Below are 23109 nucleotides of genomic sequence, written 5' to 3' on the forward strand. Positions count from 1 at the left end.
TCTCCGCGTCAGCACAGCGGGAAGGCTCGTGGGCAGAGCGCCGCAGGGCCGGGTTCAAGTGCTTCCTCTGCCCCTAACATGCTAGGCCACCTCTGCTAACTACAGCATCTCTCTGGGCCTGAGACCCCGTCTCCAGAGCTCAGAGGGTGGAGCTGATGCTCCTCCTGGCCCTTCCAGAGGATAGAAGTAGAATTCCCCGGAGTTCAGATTTAGGGCAAGCTGAAGGCACTCCCAAGAACCACCCGGCCATCTCAGGCCTGGGCAGCCTGGCCTCTTCCCAGCTGTCTGGGGCTAAAGAGACAGCAAGGACCTCACCTGGGCCTCGCCACCACGGTAGGGTGCAGCCGCCCTGCGCCTGCCCAGCTCCCAGGGGCACAAGCAGAGGAGATTCCTCCCAAGCCGTCCACTTGCCATGCGAAGTTTTTGAAACAGTAACCTATTATTTCTCTCTTATTTTTCTTTCTTCTCTTGGCTCTGCCTCTGATTCAGGTGGCCCTGGGAAGGCAGAGAAAGAGGGCGTCTTTTCCTGGCTTATGCAGTTCAGAATCCTAGACCTTCCCAGGAATGGAAAGACCTCCAGGCGCTCGTTTCGTGTAACAGCCAGACTTCCAGAGCCCCCACAGCACCCCTGGCCTAGGAAAGGATTCTCAGGGAGGCCGGAATGTGAAAAGCAAGTATTACCTCAGGTTGGTGGTCCCCGCAGAAACCAGCAGCCTGCCTGCCGCCCACTCCAGGAACAGGCAGTAAAAGGATTTAAAAACAATGGTTAAGGGCCGGCCCGGTGGTGCAGTGCTTGAGTCCCCAAGCTTCAGCAGCCTGGGGTTCGTAGGTTCGTACCCCGGGCCGGGACATAGCACTGCTCGTCAAGCCACACAGTGGCGGCATCCCACATAAAATAGAGGAAGATTGCCACAGATATTAGGTCACTGACAATCTTCCTCTAACAAAAAGAAGAAGATTGGCAACAGATGTTTGCTCAGGGCCAATCTTCCTCACCAAAAAAATAAATAAATAAAAACAACGATTAAGACTGACTAAAAGTCAGTATGCTTTTTACTATCACCAGGTGCCAGCAATTCTAAACGTCAGTGACAAAATACTCCAACCTACAAACTCCCCAGAGTTTTACGCATTTGCTGTGGTCACAGTTGAGTTTTCATAACATAGATGTAAGCTCCAAATGAGCACGTTTATGGCTTATCTTTTAATAAACATTATATTCTGTGTGGACAGTATTTCTGAGAACTCCCAGTCACACAGCTGGTCTCTGCCACGTTTGTGTCAAGAGTCGGTTCACAAAGGTGCAGAATCCTTGGAATGGGCCTCAGACTTGGCTCCTGTGAGCTACTTCTTCCTGCGTTCAAACCGTAAATTCAAAGTAAACGACGAAAGCACCGTGGTTGTAAAGACCAAGAAACAGAACTTGAGTTGCTGCGCTTCTGTCATCCTGTGAGGCCACTTGGAGGTTTTATTTGAGTTTTAAAATTGTAAATAGTAAAAGAGTATAAGGTGTAATACTTTCATTGGAAAAGTGAAAATTTTAGTTCGTACATAAAATCTTTTATAGAATTTTAGTATCTTTGAAGTTCAAACGTAGTCTTTTTCAGTTGATTGTTTTAGAACTAAAGGACAAATCAAAACAATAAAACATTATATCAGTGGTACAATTGAGCAATTGCTTACATTTTACCTTTGGCAGACATTTTGGTTTAATAAAATTCACTTATTGGTGAATATAGTTTGATAATTATTTACATGAAATATTAATATATCGGACTATAACCAAAGTATCAAATTTCGTTAGGGAAATCTACAAACTATTAATAAATAGTTGTGTTTTAATGTGTGCCTATTTGTGTGTGCTCTAATATCTTTATTTTTACTGGCATGGTTTTATATATATACACACACATGTGTGTGTGTGTGTATTTCAATAAAAGAAATGATCTTCATGAATATATAAATAAATGATCACCATCTGCCTTTCTTTTCTGACCTGTATTTTTGTTCATTTTATTTCACAGCTATTACTGAGAATAATTTTTGTTGTCTAGAGTAGGGAAGCAGTAAAAAATTATCTTCTCCAGGCATCAAATCCCCCAGGTAAGCCACTGAAGAGACCAAGCCTTAGTGAGGTGGCAGTCCCCAGATGGGTTTGAAGAATCTGGGAGCAGAGGGCAGAACCCTTCAAGAAGAAATGGGAGCATGATACAGGCCTTCGGAGGTGTCACTGCAGAACTTCCAGGCCCCAGGACAGCGTGGGAGCAGCAGCAGGATTCCTGTGCACCCAGGAGTGGCCCCGAGGTGGCAGAGAAAGCCAGTGAACTGGAGGCCTGTGGATGATGTCGAGGGACCACTCAGGAGCGGCCCACACAGACTGATGGCAAACAAGGGACAGTCTGGTGACAGGTGATAGATATCAAGTACCAGATGCCTTCACCAACACAAATCCTGCCAACTCCTTGGTTCCGCACAAGCCCCCTGAAAGATAGGCACAACCCTGGAGAGGGGGTCCCCAAGATGACAGAGACTAAGTTTCTATCCCCTTAGCAGACTGAAGGCTTGAGACTGAAATTACATTTTATTTTAGTTATAACATAAACTTTTTTCTAATGAATCATAACACCAGGTTCTTTTTGTTATGCTTTTTTTTTTCTTGGTGAGGAAGATTGGCCCTGAGCTAACATCTGTTGCCAATCTTCCTTTTTTCTTTCTCCCCAAAGCCCTAGTACATAGTTGTATATCCTCGTTGTAAGCCCTTCTAGTTCTTCTATGTGGGACACCACCACAGCATGGCTTGATGAGAGGTGTGTAGGTCCACACCCAGGATCTGACCAGCGAACCCCGGGCCACCGAAGAGGAGCACACTAACTTAACTACTATGCCACCGGGCCAGCCCCCTATAATATAAACATTATAGTGTATATTATGTATCCTATGTAATATACGATCTTTATATATTTATATATGTATGTGCGATAAATATACATTACGTAATATATATTAGATACAAAATATATATTAATATAGAATATAACTACGTTAGTTATAAAAATAGATAGAAAAAGCTAGATACCTGATAGATAGATAGATGATAGATAGATGCCAGAGAGATTGACAGATAAAGGGAACTTCTATTTCATTTCCTAAGCGCCTGTCTTCGAGGACCCTGAATCACCCTGATGGACCGAAGGTGAGGTGGTGATAAGAGGGGACAGCGTAGGCCGTTGGGTGGGGGACGCAGGGCCAGGGGCTCACCAGGCTCCTCTGGGTGAGGTATCGCTGGGCCTCAGGCCAAGAGCCAGAAGGAGCCTGCAGCTGTCTCCCCTCCCTGCTCCCTGTGCGCACAGGACAGTTGCAGCCCTGCAGAGCCGCTGGGCCGGCCAGCATCAGAGCGGGGCCCTGATCCACGTCTGCTGACCATGTCGGCTCATGTGCCCCATGACAGCTGAGAGCCCCATGCAAAGCACCCTGAGGGTGCTGGGGCAGATGGGCCCCAGCAGTGACCTACCAAGCCTACGGGTGGGAACAAGCACAGGACAGGGAAGGTGGGAGAGGGCAGAAACGGAGGACAGGACACGGGTGATTTGCCACCGAACAAAGAACCTGCAGAATTAAGCAAGAAAGTGAGGAAGCTTCCTGAGGAAGGTCAAGAAGTGCATCGTGTCATGTGCTGTCAACCCCGAAATCTGCTGCCCAAATCCGCAGAGCCGGCCTGTGAAACGGAGGGGAACCAGTTTCCAGCCTGCAGAACAGGGACTTCCATCAACTTGAGTGTCCCCACCCCTCGGAGGGAGCCTACCCCAGAGCAACGAACCTGCTGGTTCTGCTGGGTGCCCCGGACTCCGGAGGCACATCCCCAGCTCCCGGCCCCGCTCCACCCGCCCACTCCCAAGTTTCAGCTCAGTCTGCCCTGCCCAGTGGGGAGCCAAGAAAGTGCTCAGATCCTCAGCAGGTCAAGCCTGCCGCACCCCCACCCCTCCCTGAAACCCTCCAAACAGCAAAAGCCAGGTCACTTTGTGTCTGGGTACAACCCACAGCTGGGGGTGGGTGATGTGTGCCCCCAGGATGCCTCTCAGCAGCCCACATTAACATCTCTGCTGACTCTCAGTACACCAGCTACTGTCCTATCTATGGGCTGAGGGCCAATTTGCACTGGAAAAATGACCAAGATCCCTGTGGGAAATCAGAACAGTTGACAATCCCACCCCTGACACCCTCCCGCCTCCCAGCCCTGACATTCACCATCAACAACCCGTCTGCAGTGGCAACGGATGAGCTTGGGAAAGTCAATACCAATGGCAGCATGTCTAAATCCAGGGGTCTCTCCCACAGAAAGAACCCCCAGGACAGAAGGAGGTGTGTAGGTCACTGTGTGATTTGTAATAGGACAAAAACTAGAAACAATCCAGGTGTCCGTCAATATGGTACTGGTTACATTATATTATATAAGATGAGATTGCATCCTGCAAAGGGATATTGTGTAGCATGAGAAAAATCAAGTGTATCTACAGGTGCCAAAGTTGAAAGCTATCCAAGACATAGTATTAAGTGGGAAAAGCGAGATCCAGAGCTGAATATATAGAACGATACTGTTATGTGCTGGTTATTCTATATTCGAACTCACCCAACCATCCATTCTGCACCTGTCTCTGATCTGTTTTGTGCCTCAGGAGGCCGACCTCTAAGGACCAGGAAACCTGGGCCCCCTTGCTGGCTGGACACCAGTTGGTTAGCCCGTGGAAGGTTCTGGCTATAGATTGGAGGATAGGACGAGAGGAAAGCTGGAGTATTTCTTCCCTCTGATCCACGCTGCCTGTTCTGCGGTTGGCTGTGCTCTGGTATGGCCATAGCTGCGGGTATTGGGCGAGCAGGACACGAGGCGCTAATCTTAGTTTTGATGTTCCCACTCCATATTATATCAAACACATTCAAATAGATAAACTTCTCATAATGAATGTAATTTTGGCTGTAAACTTTTGAAGGGGCTTGTATAAATTTAATAATTCTGATCCTAGGAAGAATTATGATTTGGTTCCTACGATTTAAACTTTATTGTATCTACATAGAACTATATCATGGTTGAAATGAGTTGCAACAATCTATTTGCAGTAACATTACCTAGATAAATATTTATTAATTACTATTTTGAGATTTTCTCTTTATATTTTGGAGCCAGTAAATCCATGACATTTTTTTAGATCCTCTAAAAACTCACAGGCCCTAGGCATCGTGACCAGTGGACAAAATAGCTGGAGTATCCAGAAGTTGCCAGGCCCTCCCGGGAGGGTCCTGGGTCAATGCAGGGGTCAGCCCCAGGAGCCACCGAGGCAGAAGAGAATGGACCACACCCACAGGGAAAATCTGCTGTGCTCAGGGGCTGCTTCCTGAGCGAGCACAGAGCCTGAAGCCCAGGGTGGAGGGAGGAGGCTGAGCTCTGGTCTGCCCCATGAGCTGACCCCTTGACCTCATGAGCCGGTGGCCTGACCCCCAGTGGCCCAACAGGATGGAAAGAATCAGAATGGCCCGCCCATGGCCTCCAACCTGTTTTCTGGGCCCTGCTGGGACTTGCAGCCAGATGCCAGCACAGGCTGTACCTCCGCTTCCTGCTCATCAGGATAGCCATGCGCCAAGCCCAGAGGTAAACATCTGGTCTCAGTTGATACTTTCTAGCAGCATGAGTTGGGAGCTGCTGCTGGCCCAGAACCACCACCGCCCCACCCCCCCCCCCCCCCCACTGCTGCCAGACCTCTGAGTGGGGACCTGGGCAGGCTCCCTGAGGGGCCTTGAAGATGGCTCACAACCTGGCACCCATGTGTCGTACTCACACTGTGTGCATGGAGGAGGAGCCAGTAGACACTAGAATCCAAATCCCCAGGCAGGGCTTCAGGGTCCCCTGGGTCCCTCCCACCCTCAGGCTCTGGCTGAGGCTTTCTCCTGCTCTTCTCACAGGCCAGAGCCAGGTACAAGGCGCTCACACCCTCCGAGCCGGAGCCAGGGGAAGGCTGGGCCTAGGGCAGGCTCCCTGGCCGCTCCCCCATCTGTGGCCAGGCCCTGCCCTTGAAGCTCCAGTAACTCCGGGTCAGGGCTCACCCAGAGCCAGGAGGAGCCAACGCGGCGTGTGGTTTTGGTTCGGGGGCCTGGCAGGAGCCATGCCAATTCACTGCCATGCCCCGGGTGCTAAGAATCGAGTGGCTTGTCTTCCTGCAAACAGTTGCTCTTTGCACAGTGACCAGGTGACTGCCCACAACTAGCCAGAAATAGTGGCTCCCAGCCCTCAGATGTGCTGAGGCAGGCTTGAGGGCTCTGGCCTGGAACTCACAGCGTGTGGGGTTTAGGGATTTAAGGAGCAGGTGTTAGAGTCTGAGAAGCTCTGAGCCTTGACTAACACTTTTTGCCTAACTGTTCCACAGGGCAAGTCAGAGAAGCCAGCGCTCTACAGGCTTCTGGGCAGGGGAGAGAGACAGCCCTGCCACCGGGTAAGGCTCTCCCAAGGGCCAGGATGGAAGCGCCTGTCTGGGGACCCTTGGAACCAGAGAAGGAACATCCAAAGAGAGATGGCAGGAGCAAGAACAGGATGTACACAATTCCTATATCACAGCTTGGAGAATAGCACACAGAGTGCTATTTTTAAGCTTACTGACCCAATGAACTGTCTCAAATGACACTCGTGGGGCCATTCTCTGCATGACCTCTGGGCCATGTCACTAAGTGGTCATGTCGTGTGTCCAGGAGGCCCTCTCTGTCAAACAGCTGGCTTGGGGGAGGATACACACAGAGGCCCTCACTCTACAGCTCAAGTACGGAGCTGTGAAAATACTCCTGGGTACCCTAAGCCTCTTTGCACGGCTTACCTACAGGTGGACCCTGGAAGCACTCTGTCCTCAAGTAACCTTACTTATCAACCCCTGCCCTGGGATCAGGTCAGGAACACGGGAGTCAGCTAGGCCCACAGGTATACGTGATGGACACAGCAGGGTGGCAGGAACAAAGGAAAAGCTCATCCTAATGGCCCAGGCCAGCGTGAAAGCAGCACAGCTTACCCAAGATCCTCTGTATTCCCCAGAGTCACGCGTGTGTAGACTTGAACAAGAAAACCCAACATTGAAAGGCCTCCCTCTTGTGCCTTCAACACGGAGACGTGCAAACACAATACTCGACAACGTTCACCGAATACATTCTCCACGCCAGGTGCCACTTACAGGGCGTTACACAGATTTAATCCTCACGGCCGAATGCAGTAGATAATATCATTATGCTCAGTGTACAGACAAGGAAATCGAGACAGAGAGGGGTGAAGTACTTTGCCCAAGATAAGATAGCTAGTAACCGATGGATCTGGGATTCAACTCAGACAGGCTTATTCTAGAACTTGCTCTCCCTCTTTTTATTATTATTATTTTTTTATTGTGATAAAATACATATAACATAAAATTTACACTCTTAACCACTTCTAAGTGTATAGTTCAGTGGTGTTAAGCACATTCACATTGTTGTGCAACCATTCACTTCCAGGACGTTGTCATCATCCCAAACTATGACTCTGTCCCCATTAAACAAACATAAACTCCCCATTCTCGTCCCCCCAGCCCCTGAAAACCACCACTCTCCTTTCCGTCTCTAAGAATCTGACGATTCTGGGTACCTCATGTAAGTGGACTCATACAGCACTTGTCTTCTTGTGACTGGTTTATTTCACTCAGCATCACGTCCTCCAGGTTCGTCCGTGTCATAGCATGTGTGAAATCTGTTCGCTCTTTTTAAAAATTTACTTTGGATCGATGATATATTCATACGACTCCAAATTCAAAGGGTACCAAAGGGCTTACGGTGAAGTCTTCTCTCAGTGATCCCTCCACATGGTTCTCCTTTCTGGAAACAACCCGTACCATCCATTCCCTGAGATGTTTTATGCATATACAAGCAATTACTTAGGTGGCTTCTTTTTGCTCCTTTTTAGTCTGTTTTTGATTCTGTTCTGCCTTGGTTTTTCTTCCCTTTGCAGCTTGCCTTGGGGGTCATTTCTTCATCCACTCAGAAGGACTTCCTATCCTGATTTTTCAGCCACACGGTGTTTTATTGTATGGACTCACAGTAATTTACTCCACAAGTCCTCATGGGTGCCTAGTTACAGAACCTGTGTTCTCAACCACGTTAAGGCACCTCTGAGCCTCCAAATATCACGTGATGTGAAGGCCTCATTCATCAATTCATGCTCCATGGATTTCTGTTTAGCAACCATCACGTAAAAGAGCTGAACAAGTAAACAATTGTGGAGTCAAAACAGCGTACGGTGGGGATATAGCCGCACACAGTGAAAGGGAACACTAACGGGAGAGACAGGTCGGAGAAGGCTTCACTCTGTTCCCATCCCCGACCCGCTTCCCCCCGAGTCTTCCCTGGTCAGAGAATAGTACCTCAGGCACCCAGCTGTCCGTGCCAGAAACCCACAGGGCTCGTCCTGACACCTGCCTCTCCCCCACCCGCCTTGTTCTATCCAGCACCAAGCATGTCTGTGTGTCTCTCAGATCCTCACCCCGCTGCCGTAAGCTGGTCCAAACCCCACCATCTCTTCTGCTGAGCTGCTCTGTCACCCTCACACCACCCCATCCCTTCTCAGAATAGTCAGGAACCATCTCACCAAAAGGAAAATCAGACACCCCGCTCCTGAATAAAATCTTCCGGATTGTTTGCCCATGTTCACAGCACCATTATCCACAGTAGCTGAAACGTGGACACGATGCCAGTGGCCATCGAGGGATGAACGGGTAAGCAAAACGTGTTTATACATACACTAGAATCTCATTCAGCCTTAAAAGGGAAAGAAATTCTGCAATATGCTACACGATGAACCTTCAGAACATTACGCTTAGTGAAATAAGCCAGTCACAAAAAGACAAATGCTGCATGACTCCACTTATATGAGATACTTAGAGTAGTCAAATCTTAGAGCTAGAAAGTAGAATGGTGGTTTCCAGGGGCTAGAGGAGGGGAGAATGGGGAGTTCGTGTTTAATGGGTACAGAGTTTCGGTTTTACGAGATGAAAAAGTTATGGGATGGATGGTGGTGACGGTTGCATAACAATGTTAATGTATTTAATACCACTGACCTGTACACATAAAAATGGTTAAGATGGTAAATTTTACATTACGTGTATCGTAACACAATAAAAAAAAGCATTAAAAAAAACCCTTCCAGAGCTTTCCGTGACCTTAGGGGGAGGCCCTGTGAGATCTGGTCCCCGCGGGGCTTGTACATCTGGTACATGCTCCTCACTGCAGCACAAGGGCCCCTCTGTGCTCCTCAGGTCCACTCAAGTCCTTCCCACCTGGTGGCCTCAGTGCTGGCATCCCCTCCACCCAGAACCCCTCCCCATGTGGGGCTCAGCATCGATCACCTGCTTGGAGAGGAGCGCCCTGATTCCCCCACCTGAGTGAGTCTCACTCGCCTTTTCTGTCCCAGAGCCATGCTAATTCCTCCCCTAGCACTGAACACACCTGCAATTTTTTTGTTTTCATCCCTGTTTCCTTGTCTGTCTTCCCCAGCAGACTGAAGCTCCACAGAGGCAGGGACCCAGGCCTGCTTCGTTCATCGCTGCATCTCTGTCGTGGGTTGATGCTGTCAAGAAAGCAGATGCTGAGATGGAGTCTGGAGTGCAAGATTGTCATTAGGGATCAGCAACTGTGAAGGGAAGTGGGGAAAGCAGGACTGGACAAAAGGAAAATTGGCCTGCAATGCAGGCCTGGCAAAGTCTCAGCCAACTGGGCAGGGAGCGCTGGAGTAAGTCCTGCCCACCAGAATTATCCCACACGGTGCAGAAGTGCCCTCCTTGCTCGGTCGCCAGATGTGAGCAGCCCCAGGAAGGGCATGACTTGAGTGACGCAGCAGTCTGCAGCTGGAGCAGACCCGAAAGTTACTGGCAGCTGGCAGCTCTCTGCTGACCACACTCCTCGTAGCCAGGTGGCAAGTTCTTCTTGAAGGGGCTCCAGGCAGTGCCTCTCCATGTCTACCCCAAGTCCTAGCACAGTGCCTGGCACACAGTAGGTGTCAACATTCATTGAATGAATGAGTGAACAGACATGTGATTGAATCTTGAAATACAAATAGGATTTGGACAAGTAGACAAGGCAGGAGATGTGCATTCCAGGACCAAGGCGTAGCCTGTGCAAAGGTAGAACGGCATGAAGGAAAACATGGAGTGTTCTCAAATCTACAAATACCAGGCTAGACTTAGATTACCGTATGGGAGTGGCGGACCGAGGCTCAAATTCCACATGCCCAAATGGTCAGTGGACAAGGGGCTTCTAAATGGCACTTGAATTTTATCCTGACCACCAAAAGGAAGCTTTCAAAGGGTTTCAAGAAGGAGAAGGATATGATCGGTGGATTTTAGAAAGCTCATTCTGCTGGCCTTTCCGAGGATGGCTGAGGAAGGCAGGCTAGGAGGCAAAGGGGCCGTTTAGGATTCCACTTTAGCCAGGCCAGGCCTGGCCTGTGTTCTGGGGCATCAGCATTGGAGAAGGAAGGGAGTGGCCACGGGACGTGGCGAGGGGAGGCAAGAAGGGGGCTATGGCCAAAGCCTGGAACCACCAACACGTAAGCACAGTGAGCAAAGAACAAACATGTAAAGAACAATGACGGTTGGGGAGGAAAGAACTGAGGCGTGGGAGCACAGGAGAGAGAACAGCTTAAGAAGGAAACGTTAAGAGGGTCAAGGCCATTAAGAGATCAAGCGAGATAAGGGCTGGAGCGCCCATCGATTTGGCCATTGGGAGGGCAGGACCTGAGAGCAGTTGCAGGTGGGAACAGAGCCAGCCCAAGCAATGCATTCTCCAGCCTGATTTGGGGCTTGGGTTTCTCGTGGGCATTCTGGAGAAGTCCCTCACCTGTCAACAGGGTATCCCCCAAGTGTGACTACCGTGATGCTCTGGACCATATGATCCTCAAGGCTTGAGGTCCAGCCACCTCCCTGGGAGAGGAGCGGTGGAAGGAGCCCAGTGGAGGATCAGGAGTCCTGAGTCCGCATCCTGTCACTGCCACTCAGTTTCTCCCGGGGTGCTGGGTCCAGGCGGCCTCTACAATTGCTTCTGTTGAACTGGACTGCCCCAGTGCTCAGGTTCAAAGAGAGTGGCACAGGTAGCCAGGTCTCCATGCTCTCTGACTCCAATCTCCTTGCTGCCTCCGTGTAGGACTCTGGGTTCCACCCCTTCCCAGTGGCCCATTGTGTGACCTCAGTTTCAATGGGGTCAGAAACTGGGTTGGGAAAAGAGAATATTTACTTTTTCCATGGATCCGATGCCCAAGTAAATAGTGTGGTCCCATAATTTGGATCCCACGCCTTGTCCTCCTCTCTCTGGGTGCAGCCTCGAGCATATAAGAAGGCATCTCAATATGCACATCTCACTCAAGACCACCGGATCCAGAGACACGGCCAGAGCCTCACTCACGAGCCTCCTGTCCACCATGAAACTCGCCATCATCATCACCCTGGCCATCCTGGCTCTCTGCTGCAGCCCTGGTGAGTGCCCAGAGCCCCTCTCCCCCAAGCTGGGCTCCGGAACTCTCCCTGCCGCCCACTTCTGCTCAGGAGAAAGGGTGGCTCCTGGGAGGGCCTGGACACGCGGACTCCCGGCCAGGAAGCTGGGTCTAGTGAACAAGCCCATCTGGGGAACTTGAGGAGAGCCCTGAGACTGTGAGAAAACCTGAAAATGATCCCATCTTCCCTATCCAACAGCCTCAGGATTCCAGGGAGTGGAATAGACTGGAGGGAGGCATGGAGGAGATCCCACATAGATGCATTTGTCCAACAACCAACAGAATAGGAATAACAAGCTTCTCAAAGCCCATCTTGGACAGACCCCAAGATGCCAAGAGACTTTGGTGCAGCCTCCAAGGTTGAGGTCTGCACACCAGTGTGGCAGCCAAAGGGCTGGAAGGAGCTGCAAAGCCTCATGTCTCAAAGGAAACTCAAACCAAGGCAAGGTCTCCCATTCTGGGCAGAGAGGAATATTTCAGAAGAGGATGTTTCCTTTGGGAAATTACCAACCCAGAGCGGAGTTCTCTAAACATTTTTGTCCTCTGCGAAAAGGAGATTAGCAGTTTCTGAGTAGTTGCAGCTGTCACTAAGAGGAAAGGAATGGAGGGGAGAGAGAGAGAGAGAGAGAGAGAGAGGGAGAGAACAGTCAACCACACTTCCCTCCAAGCCCCTGGATCTTTTGGGAATTGGGTCACCTACCTGTTTTTCAACACCTAACAGCCTGTTCTCTTAATAAAAAAAAATATATATATATATATTTTTTTTAAATATTAAAAATATTAAAAAATATATATATTCTTTTAACTAATTCCAGTGAACTCACTTTGAAAGTTTCATAATACCCATGGAAATAAGTTTTATGACCCTAGGGCGAGATGGGATGAGGGAAGAGTTAGAAAACCAAAACCAAGAGACGGTGGGAACAGCTATTGTGCAGAGATGCTCGTTCTAAAGGGAAATAACATCATTTTGGACTGAAAAGTATATTAATTAGAAGAACTTGATGTTGTGTACAGTGGAGGTGGCTCAGAAAGACGGGACTCAAATAAGTTTTGGGGTGGATCTGGGGTGCACTTGTGCATATGTGTGAGCACACAGGTAATAACACCAGCAATAATGTCCAACATTTATTTGGTACTTATAGTGTGTGAATCACTGTTCTGAGCCCCTTTCACAGTGTTTTTTTTTTCATTCTTACGACAACCCTACAAAGTAGGGATATTATCCCCATTTTACAGATGAGAAAAGGAGCCACAGAAAGCTAAAATAACTTCCCCGGTGACATAGTAAGTTGCAAAGCAGGGGTCTAGGCTCCAGAGAGGGTTTTTGACTTGGAGCGCCCACTTTGGGTGGGGCCCTGGAGTCCAGGCACAGAAGCCGAATTTGCACACAAGGCAGAGAACTCAAGGACGGCATCTGAGGCTTAGTGAGAAGAAGGAGGAAGAAGAAGTAGGAAATGGTGACTCTTGCCCATGTTCCTGAGGGCAGGGACCTGTTTCTAGTGGGAGCGAAAATTCTCCGTGGCCTCTTCCCAGCCCCCACACGGCAAGAAAAATCAGAACAGTGGCCGGCCCGGTGGCACAGTGGTTAAGTTCGTGCACTCTGCTTCAGAGGCCCAGGGTTTGCCGGTTTGGATCCCGGGCACGGACCTACACACAGCTCACCAAGCCATGCTGTGGCACGCATCCCACATATAAAATAGAGGAAGTTTGGCACAGATGTTAGCTCAGGGCCAGTCTTCTTCAAAACAATAATAATTAATTTAAAAAAAATCAGACCAGCAGCTTCTGCTGTCAATACTCTGCCTAGAAATCTAACGGAAAGAACAAATGGCGCCTTGCCTCACCCCAACCCAGGAAGTGCAAGGAAGGCTCAGGCAAGCCACAGAAAGCTGGCTGCAACCCAGGAAGTATCCACACAGCCCAAGAGCCAGCTGCTTGGAGCATCAACAATCTCATATCCTTCACCATCGACGAAAAGGCTGCTATCTCTTGCTGACAGGCCTGGCTGTTTGCACCTGGGGTGGGCCCAGCCAGGGAGCTGGCCAGCTTGGAAAGGGGCCTGGATTCATGTGCTTTCTCTTTCCCGTGCTCCAGCTTCTGCAGAAATCTGCCAGAGCTTTGCAGGCGTCATTCAAGGCCTCTTCCTGGGCACACCTGCCAGTTTCGAGGCTGCAGTGGAACCCTTCAACCCTGATGCAGACATGAAAGCTGCGGCGACCCAGCTGAAGACACTGGTGGACTTCCTCCCCAAGAACACCAAGGACAGCATCTTAAAGCTCATGGTACACGGCTTCCTCCACTCACACTGCTTAGCAGTGGATTGCCCAAGCCCCTGGATGCTTTTCGGCCCCTTTTGCAATCCAGAGAGGACAGTCACAATGTAAATGTCCCCGGGGAGGGAGGCACAGTCATCTCACCTTTTAAGAGGCTTCTGAGAAATAATCAAAGTGTTTACAAGCTTAGCTCCTCCCAGATTGACTGAACTTCTTATCTGATGTTAAAGTTTCTGTGTTTCACCATCTTCGTCCAACTTTAAGGTTTGTTCACTATTATATTGGGTTTTGTTTGTTTGTTTCTTTGTTTTAGGACAAAATAGCAAAGAGCCCACTGTGTGCTTAGGATTTAGAAGCTGAAGAGCTGCAGTTGCTGGAAGCCCCTGCCACTGCCAGGATGCTTCCTTCACTGTCCCCAGCAGCCTAGGCTGGCTCTCTTTAATAAAGGATAAGCATCTCACCCTTGTGCCCTTGCCTCTTTTTTAATTTGTGCTGGAGTGGGACGGTCTGTCACTGCTGGGGAAAGGTTGAGCAGGAGCAGAAAGAGAAGCAGTGGCATGCAAACACATCCCCAAGGGGCCCACGCCCATGTCTCCCTACCAGTCCACCTTCCAGGCTAGCCACAGGCGCAAGAGCAGCTTCCAGCGCACACTCCCTTCCACGGGCAGAGAGAAGATGGAAAAGTACCAAGGCCCTGATCAAACCTGACCTGCAGGGGAGGGAGGGGAGGTCTGCATAGGGTGGTGGCTGACCCCACAACCCCCATTCTTGTAGTGATGAGATTGTTCTGTTTCTTCCAGTCCCTTTGAGATCCTGCTCTTGGGTGGAAAAGGAAATATTAAAGGTGGTTATGCTACCCAGACGAGCCTGCAAGCAAAGATGGAGCTTGCCAGAGAGTCCCATCTCCCAAAGATAAATGGTGGCTATTTCAAGAATTTTGACAGAGCAGCAGGGACCATTAGGGGCTGGACGGCCCTGTGTCAGAGTCGCTCACGTCACACACAGCACACGACACTGCCCTCCACTTATGGAAGGAATCGGATTCCTGTCAGATGCTTAGAAAACAAAGGCTGGAGGGAGGAATACACTCGATTCCCTGATTAGGGACCAGGGTGTTTGGGGGTGACTTTGAGGAGTGACAGACCCTGAGGGGAGTCCTCAGAGATGGCGGGTTAAATATTTTGCACACTTCATATTTGCTACATGAAATTATTTGTCGGACTTTTTTTAAAGGAGGTAGAAAACAGAAAAACCCCTTCCTATGCATATTCTAGATCCTCTGTCGGTCACCAGTGTGAAGACATCCTATTTCCAGGCTTACATTGCAGAGGCCTGCACGCCAAACCGTCCCTTTGTGTCAGTCTTGCTTTAAGGACATCTCTGCCCAGAAGAGGCTTGGGGGCGGCGGGAGGGTCAAGACCAGAATGGTCAGCACCCGGTTACTGCTGTCCACTGGGCGATGCTCTTGTTCTGACCCCGAGGTCCCTCTCGGACTTGCTCCCCACCCTGTCCCCGATTCCTGAGTCCCTGTCCAGTCAACTTTCACGCAAAAAGAGAATCAGTCACCCCTTTTTCCTTGTGGCAAAGGGGACCTCAGACATGAAATTAATCCCTAGGTATTTACTGGCACTTTCAATGTGTTCACAGTGGTGCTGGGCACTCTGAGGAACCCAGGAGCAGATTTCATAACCCAGCAAACACATAAGCCCCGAATAGAGAAGAGTGAATAAAACAGTAGCCTCTGCTCACAGGGAGCTGGCCATCTAGCGGGGAAGATTACCAGCTCCCTCAAAAGAAGCAAGTAAACAAATAGACAGATAGATAAACCTGTGATAAAAGCCATAGAACAAATCAAAGGAGCGTTGTGAGCAAGAGTAGCTTGGACAGGCCTTAGCTCTGGAGTCCCCTGTCTATGATTTGAGCAGAGACAGGAGGGATGAGGGGACCCAGACAGGAGGGATGAGGGCAGGAGGACACAGCATTCCGGCAGAGGATCAAGCAAAAGGGAAGATGAGGCAGGTGCACAGAGAATGCAGTGTGGAGGATGCTTGGGGCTCCCCCCCGGCCCCACCCTTTTTGAATGCCACTAAGCCATGCCCTTGGGCCCCAGCAGAAAATTTAGAAGCTTTCCTCTAGGTTTCTATTACCTGCCACCAAAAGAGCCCAGACCTCCTTCCCTTGTATCCTACCATCTACCCAACATCTCAAACTCCTCTTGTCCAGGAGAGCTCCTGATCCCTCTCCCTAGTCTGCTTCTAATCTCAGTAAGGTCTATCTCCATCCTCCCGGCAGCTCCAACCTGAAGCCAGAGGGGCATCCCTGACCCTCCCCTCTCCAGCACCAGCACACCCAGTCAAGCAAGACTACCTCCAGAGCACCTCTGCGAACCCTCTCTGTGTCCACTGGGCCACCCCTGGCCACACCACCCAGCCCACGTGCACAACCCCAGGGGCCTCCTAACTGGCTCCCAGCTCACAATGGTATCCCTGCAGTCCCTTCTCTAGGCAACCGCCAAGGTAATTCTTATCAAATGAAAACCCCCTTCCACTGCCACACCTCCCCCAAGTAAAATCCTTCAAAGTTTCCCAGGACTCTCATAAAATACTAAATGCAGAGCATGCCCATCACTAACTGTCATCTCCCACCTCCATCCCACTGCTCACTCCTCCTGCTCAGTCCACAACCCCCACCTACACCTCCTGGGCCTCCTTCAGTTGTGGTTTTTTTTAAGATCCAAGCCCCTTCCCACCTCAGGGCCTTTGCACAGGCCACACAGCATCGACTGCTGAAAAAGTACTGGTGATTGGTTTTAAAAATCATCCTAGGATATCAGCAACATGGCAGAGTGAGCAGTTCCCTTTGTCTCTCCCCCTTTGAGCTACAACTAAATGGACATTCCTTGATCAGTGGAGGATACTCACACAGCACCTCAGGATGCCTGACAGAGCGGCGCTGCTATACATTGGGAAGTGGATGGACTACCCCCAGGGAGGAGGTGGAGATAGGTGAAAACTCTCTGGCCCCCAGACAGCCCAATATCCACGAGCGACTGATCTCCCAGTTGAAGTGCTCATAGCACCACTGTGGCCCCAAGGGTGGGCGTGCAGCTTGGCGAGACTGTGGAAACAGGTGACTGCAGGCTTGAGACCCCTGTGATTACTTTTTTGACCAGTGGGAAAATCCACAGTCCCACTGCGGCCCCAGGAAGTGACTCGGGCTCAGACCTGGTAGGGAGGCCCCGCCCACCAAGCACAAAGGCTGGTGAGACCTAGGAGCAGATGCAGTGCAGCCAGGTGAGCAAAACTGCCAGGTGCCTTAAACGCCCATAGCTCTGCTGCAGCCCCGAAAAGGCCAGTGAGACCCAGCAGGGCTGTGGGAGTGGGCAGTGACAACCCTGAGCCCCAGCATGATGCTTCCTTGGTCTAGTGGGAAAATCCACAGTCCCACTGTGGCCCCATGGAGTGACTCGGGCTCTGTCCCAGTCGGGGGCGGGAGGGGGGGGGGCCCTGCCAACCAAGCTCAAGGCCTGGTGCAACCAATTATCTGACTAAAGAAATGCAACATAAGGATTATAAGTATCCCAGAGGGCCAAGAGAAGGAGAATGAAGCAGAAAGCTTGTTCAAGGAAACAATAGCTGAGAACTTCCCAAACCTGAGGAGGGAGCTAGAAATCCATGTAACAGAAGCCAATAGGACTCCCAACTTTATCAATGTAAAGAGACCCACTCCAAGGCACATAGTAGTGAAGCTGGCAAAATTCAATGACAAAGAAAAAAGCAAGGCAGAAGAAAATGACCTACAAAGGAACCCCTATCAGGCTGTCAGCAGAGTTCTCAACAGAAACCTTACAGGCTAGGAGGGAGTGGAATGATAGATTCAAAATTCTGAAGGACAAAAACTTTCAGCCAAGAATACTCTATCCAGAGAAAATATCTTTCAAATACAACGGAGAGATAACTTTCTCAGATAAACAAGTTAAGGGAGTTCATTGCCACAAGACCTCCCCTACAAGAAATCTTCAGGAAGGCCCTGATACCTAAAAAAAAAGAAAAGCAAAAGGAAAGGGGTTACAAAACTCTGAGCAAGGTGATAAGTAGAAAGATAAAATCAAAAAATTGCAGCTCTCCATCAGAACAGGTTAGCAAATGCTTAATTATAACATTAAAGATAAAGGGAAGGAGAACACCAAGAATAAACATAATCTGGTCATTTTAACCACAAACTCACAACACAAGAAGAAATAAGATGTGACAGTAACAACTTAGAAGGGGAAGAGGAAAGGGATGGAACCAGCTTAGTCTAAGGGAATACGAGGCTATCAGAAAATGTACTATCTCATCTATGAGATTTTTTATACAAACCACATGGTAACAACTAAACAAATAATTAGAACAGAGACACAAATGATAAATAAGGAGAAAACTAAGAAAACCAGCATAGAAAACTACTTAACCGAATTGGTAGTCTGAAATACACGAGATGAGAAACAAAGGAAATGCTGGAGAACTGGAGAATGAGTGATAAAATGGTAGCATTAAGCCACCACATATCAATAACCACTCAAAATGTAAATGGATTGAATTCTCCAATGAAAAGACAGAGTGGCAGGATGGATTAAAAAAGAAGACCCAACAATATGCTGCCTCCAGGAAACACATTTCAGCCTGAAAGACAAACACAGACTCCGAGTGAAGGGATGGAAGACAATACTCCAAGCTAATAGTGAACAAAAGAAAGCAGATGTCACCATGTGTATATCAGACAAAGTAGACTTCAAGACGAAAAAGGTAGAGACAAAGAGGAGCACTCCACCAAGAAGACATAACACTTATAAACATATATGCACCCAACACAGGAGCACCAAAGTACATAAAGCAACTATTAACAAACCTAAAAGAAGATATCAACAACAATACAATAATAGTAGGTGACCTCAACATCCCACTTACACCAATGGATAGATCATCCAGACAGAAAGTCAACAAAGAAATTGTAGAATTAAAAGAAAACCTAGACCAGATGGGCTTAATAGATATATATAGAACACTCCATCCAAAAACAGCAGGTTACACATGCTTCTGTGCATGGAAATTCTCAAGGATAGACCATATCTTGGGAAACAAAGCAAGCCTCAATAAATTTAAGAGGATTGAAATAATATCAAACATCTTTTCCGACCATAATGTTATGAAACCAGAAATCAATTCCAAGAAAAAGCTGAGAAGGGGGCGAAGATGTGGAAAGTAAACAACATGCTACTGAACGACCAATGGATCACTGAAGAAACCAAAGAAGAAATCAAATATTATCTGGAGACAAACGAAAATGAAAACACACCATACCAACTCATTTGGGGTGCAGCAAAAATGATCCTAAGAGAGAAATTCATTGCAACCAGGTCATCACAAGAACCCAGAAAAATCTCAGATAGAGCAATCTCAAACTACACCTAACAAATTTAGAAAAAGAAGAACAAACAAAGCCCAAATTCAGTAGAGGAGAGAAATAATAAAATTAGAGAAGAAATAAATGAAATTGAAGCCAAAAAGACAGTAGAAAGGATCAATGAACAAAGAACTGGTTCTCAAGAAATAAACAAATTGACAAACCCTTACCCTGGCTCACTAAAAAGAGAGAAGACCCAAATAAATAAAATTAGAAATGAAAGGGGAGAAATGACAATGGATACCACAGAAATACAAAGGATTATAAGAGAATACTATGAAAGACTATATGCCAACAAATTAGACAACCTAGAAGAAATGGATAAATTCTCAGACTCTTACAAACTCCCAAAACTGAATCAAGAAAAAACAGAGAATCTGAACAGACCAATCACAAGTAAAGAGATCAAACAGTAATCAAAAACCTCCCCAAAAGTAAAAGTCCAGGACCAGACAGCTTCTCTGGAGACTTCTACCAAATGTACAAAGAAGATTTACTACCTATCCCTCTCAAACTATTCCATAAAATTGAGGAAGATGGAGCACTTCCTAACACATTCTACAAGGCCAACATCACCCTGATACCAAAGCCAGACAAGGACAACACAGAGAAGGAAACTACAGGCCAATATCGCTGATGAACATTGATGCAAAAATCCTCAACAAAATATTGGCAAACCAAATACAGCAATACATTAAAAAGATCATACAACATGACCAAGTGGGATTTATACCAGGGACACAGGAATGGTTCAACATTCGCAAGGCAATCAATGTGATACACCACATTAACAAAAAAAGGAACAAAACCCACATGATCATCTCAATAGATGCAGACAAAGCATTCAACAAGATCCAACATCTATTTATGATAAAAGAAAATACTCAATAAAATGGGTATAGAAGGTGGGGGCCAGCCCCCTGGCTGAGTGGTTAATTTCACACACTCCGCTTCAGCGGCACAGGGTTTTGCCAGTTCGGATCCTGGGCACAGACATGGCACTGCTCTTCAAGCCATGCTGAGGCAGCATCCCACATGCCACAACCAGAAGAATCCACAACTAAAAAATACACAACTATGTACTGGGGGGCTTTGGAGAGAAAAAGGAAAAATAAAATCTTTAAAAAAAATAGGTATAGAAAGAAAGTACCTCAACATAATGAAGACCATATGTGACAAACCCTCAGCCAACATCATACTTAATAGGGAAAAACTGAAAGCCATCCCTCTGGGAACAGGAACAAGACAAGGGTGCCCACTCTCACCACTCTTATTCAACATAGTACTGAAGGTTTTGGCCAGAGCAATTAGGCAAGAAAAAGAAATAAAAGGAATCCAAATAGGCAATGAAGAAGTGAAACTCTCACTGTTTGTGGACGACATGATTTTATATATAGAAAACCCTAAAAAATCCATTGGAAAACTACTAGAAGTAATTAACAATTACAGCAAAAGTTGGCAGGATAACAAAATCAACTTACATAAATCATTTGCATTTCTCCTATCTAATAATGAACTAAAAGAAGAACTCAAGAAACACAATCCCATTCACAATCACAACAGAAAGAATAAAGATATCTTGGAATAAATTTAACCAAGGAAGTAAAAGACCTATACACTGAAAAGTATAAGACATTACTGAAAGAAATTGATAACTGCATAAAGAAATGGAAAGACATTCCATGCACATGGATTGGAAGAATAAACATAGTTATAATGCCCATGTTACCTAAAGCATTCTACAGATTCAATGCAATCCCAATCAGAATCCCAATGACTTTCTTCACAGAAATGGAACAAAGAATCCTAAAATTCATAAAGGGCAACAAAAGACCCTGAATTGCTAAAGCAATCCTGAGAAAAAAGAACAAAGCTGGAGGCATCACAATCCCTGACTTCAAAACATACTGCAAAGCTATAGTAACCAAAACAGCATGGTACTGGTACAAAAACAGGCACACAGATCAACGGAACAGAATTGAAAGCCCAGAAATAAAACCACACACCTATGGACAGCTAATCTTCGACAAAGGAGCCAAGAACGTACAATGGAGAAAGGAAAGTCTCTTCAACAAATGGTGCTGAGAAAACCTAGACAGCCACATGCAAAAGAATGAAAGTAGACCATTCTCTTACACCATACAAAGATAAACTCAAAGTGGATCAAAGACTTGAAGGTAAGAGCTGAAACCATAAAACTTCTAGAAGAAAATATAAGCAGTACACACTTTGACATAGGTCTTAAAAGGATCTTTTCAAACACCACGTCTTCTCGCACAAGGGAAACAAAAGAAAGAACAAACAATTGGGACTTCATCAGACTAAAGAGCTTCTACAAGGCAAAGGAAACCAGGATTGAAACAAAAAGAAAACTCACCAACTGGGACAAAATATTTGTAAATCATATATGTGACAAAGGGTTAATCTCCATAATATATAAAGAACTCACACAACCCAACAACAAAAAAACAAACAACCTGATCAAAAAACGGGCAAAGGATATGAACAGACATTTCTCCAAAGAAGATATACAGATGGCCAATAGAAACATGAAAAGATGCTCAACATCACTGATCATCAGGGAAACGCAAATCAAAACTACACTAAGATATCACCTTACACCTTACATTAGAATGGCTACAATCACCAAGACAAAAAATAACAAATGTTGGAAAGGTTGTGGAGAAAAAGGAACCCTCATACACTGCTGGTGGGAATGCAAACTGGTTCAGCCACTATGGAAAACAGTATGGAGATTTCTCAAAAAACTAAAAATAGAAATACCATATGACCCAGCCATCCCACTACTGGGTATCTATCCAAAGAACTTGAAATCAGCAATTCAAAGAGACTTATACACCCCTATGTTCATGGCAGCATTAATTCACCATAGCCAAGATGTGAAGGCAACCTAAGCACCCATCAACTGATGATTGGATAAAGAAGATGTGGAGTATATATATATATACAAGGGAATACCACTCAGCCATTAAAAAATTGACAAAATCTTCTCATTCACAACAACGTGGATGGACCTTGAGGGTATTATGTTAAGCGAAATAAGCCCAATACAGAAAGACAAACACTGTATGATTCTACTCATATGTGGAAGATAAACACGTGGACAAAGACAATAGATTAGAGGTTACCACAGGGAAGAGGGGTGGAGGTTGGGGGTGGGCACAAAGGGTGAAGGGGTGCACCTATAAGGTGACTGACAATAATGCACAACTGAAATTAACCTCAATAAAAAATTAATTAAATAAATAAATGATATTTCACCATAAAAAAAAATCGCCCTAGAGCAAAATGTGCAAAGAATAGAATTGGTCACAAAGATGCATCCCATGTCGATATAAAAACCTCAAAATACCCCCTGTCCGGTGGCAATCGGTCCCTGGTCAGGCCACACCATCCCCAGCGGCTGAATGAAAGTGAAAGGCGCGCATAGGGCAGGCGGGAACGGAAAGGACATCGGCAGAAGGCACGGAAGGAGACTGAATAGAAGGAGAGAAACCCCTTCAGTCCAGATTTTTCCAAGAAGCGACGTGGTCCCACGGGGACGTGCACTCCCCGCCCTCCGCGCCTGGCGCAGCCGCGGCCACTAGGGGGCGGTGTCGACCAAGGCGTCGCGGCGCGGAGGCGCCGGTTGGGCCTGGGGGCTTCTGAGCCCCGCGCCCTGCTGCCCGGCTCGCTCTACCGGACAGTTGGTGAAACATGTTGCTTTCTAGGCATCTTTTATCGTCTGTATGATCGCTTTAATTTGATTTTTTAGGGTTTTTTAATCAGAATCTTTAGGAAAAACAGGGGCAGTCACACAAAGTTGCTGCCCGTTGAACGCTGCCAGTGATG

General features: G+C 47.4%; 2 protein-coding genes across 3 annotated transcripts in view; one reads left to right on the forward strand and one right to left on the reverse strand.

Annotated features, from left to right (window-relative positions):
• The window catches only part of AHNAK (AHNAK nucleoprotein), a 139814-nt gene that overhangs the window by 19715 nt on the left and 96990 nt on the right, over positions 1 to 23109 (reverse strand). Inside the window, exon 6 of one of the 2 annotated variants that reach the window (XM_070565344.1) lies at positions 7204 to 9619. The exons of the other annotated variant lie outside the window; for it this stretch is intronic. Within the exon in view, the coding sequence (XP_070421445.1) occupies positions 9516 to 9619 (104 nt within the window). The 3' untranslated portion in view covers positions 7204 to 9515. Of the gene's footprint in view, positions 1 to 7203; positions 9620 to 23109 lie in introns of those variants that run through there. 2 annotated transcript variants of the gene reach the window in all.
• On the forward strand, positions 10821 to 14272 carry SCGB1A1 (secretoglobin family 1A member 1). The gene is made up of 3 exons (XM_070565353.1): positions 10821 to 11519; positions 13634 to 13821; positions 14126 to 14272. Exons 1-3 carry the CDS (start codon positions 11393 to 11395, stop codon positions 14156 to 14158), a joined length of 348 nt encoding a protein of 115 aa, XP_070421454.1. The 5' UTR covers positions 10821 to 11392; the 3' UTR covers positions 14159 to 14272.

Source organism: Equus przewalskii, chromosome 11 (genome assembly GCF_037783145.1).
Source record: "Equus przewalskii isolate Varuska chromosome 11, EquPr2, whole genome shotgun sequence".
Classification (NCBI taxonomy): Eukaryota; Metazoa; Chordata; class Mammalia; order Perissodactyla; family Equidae; genus Equus; species Equus przewalskii.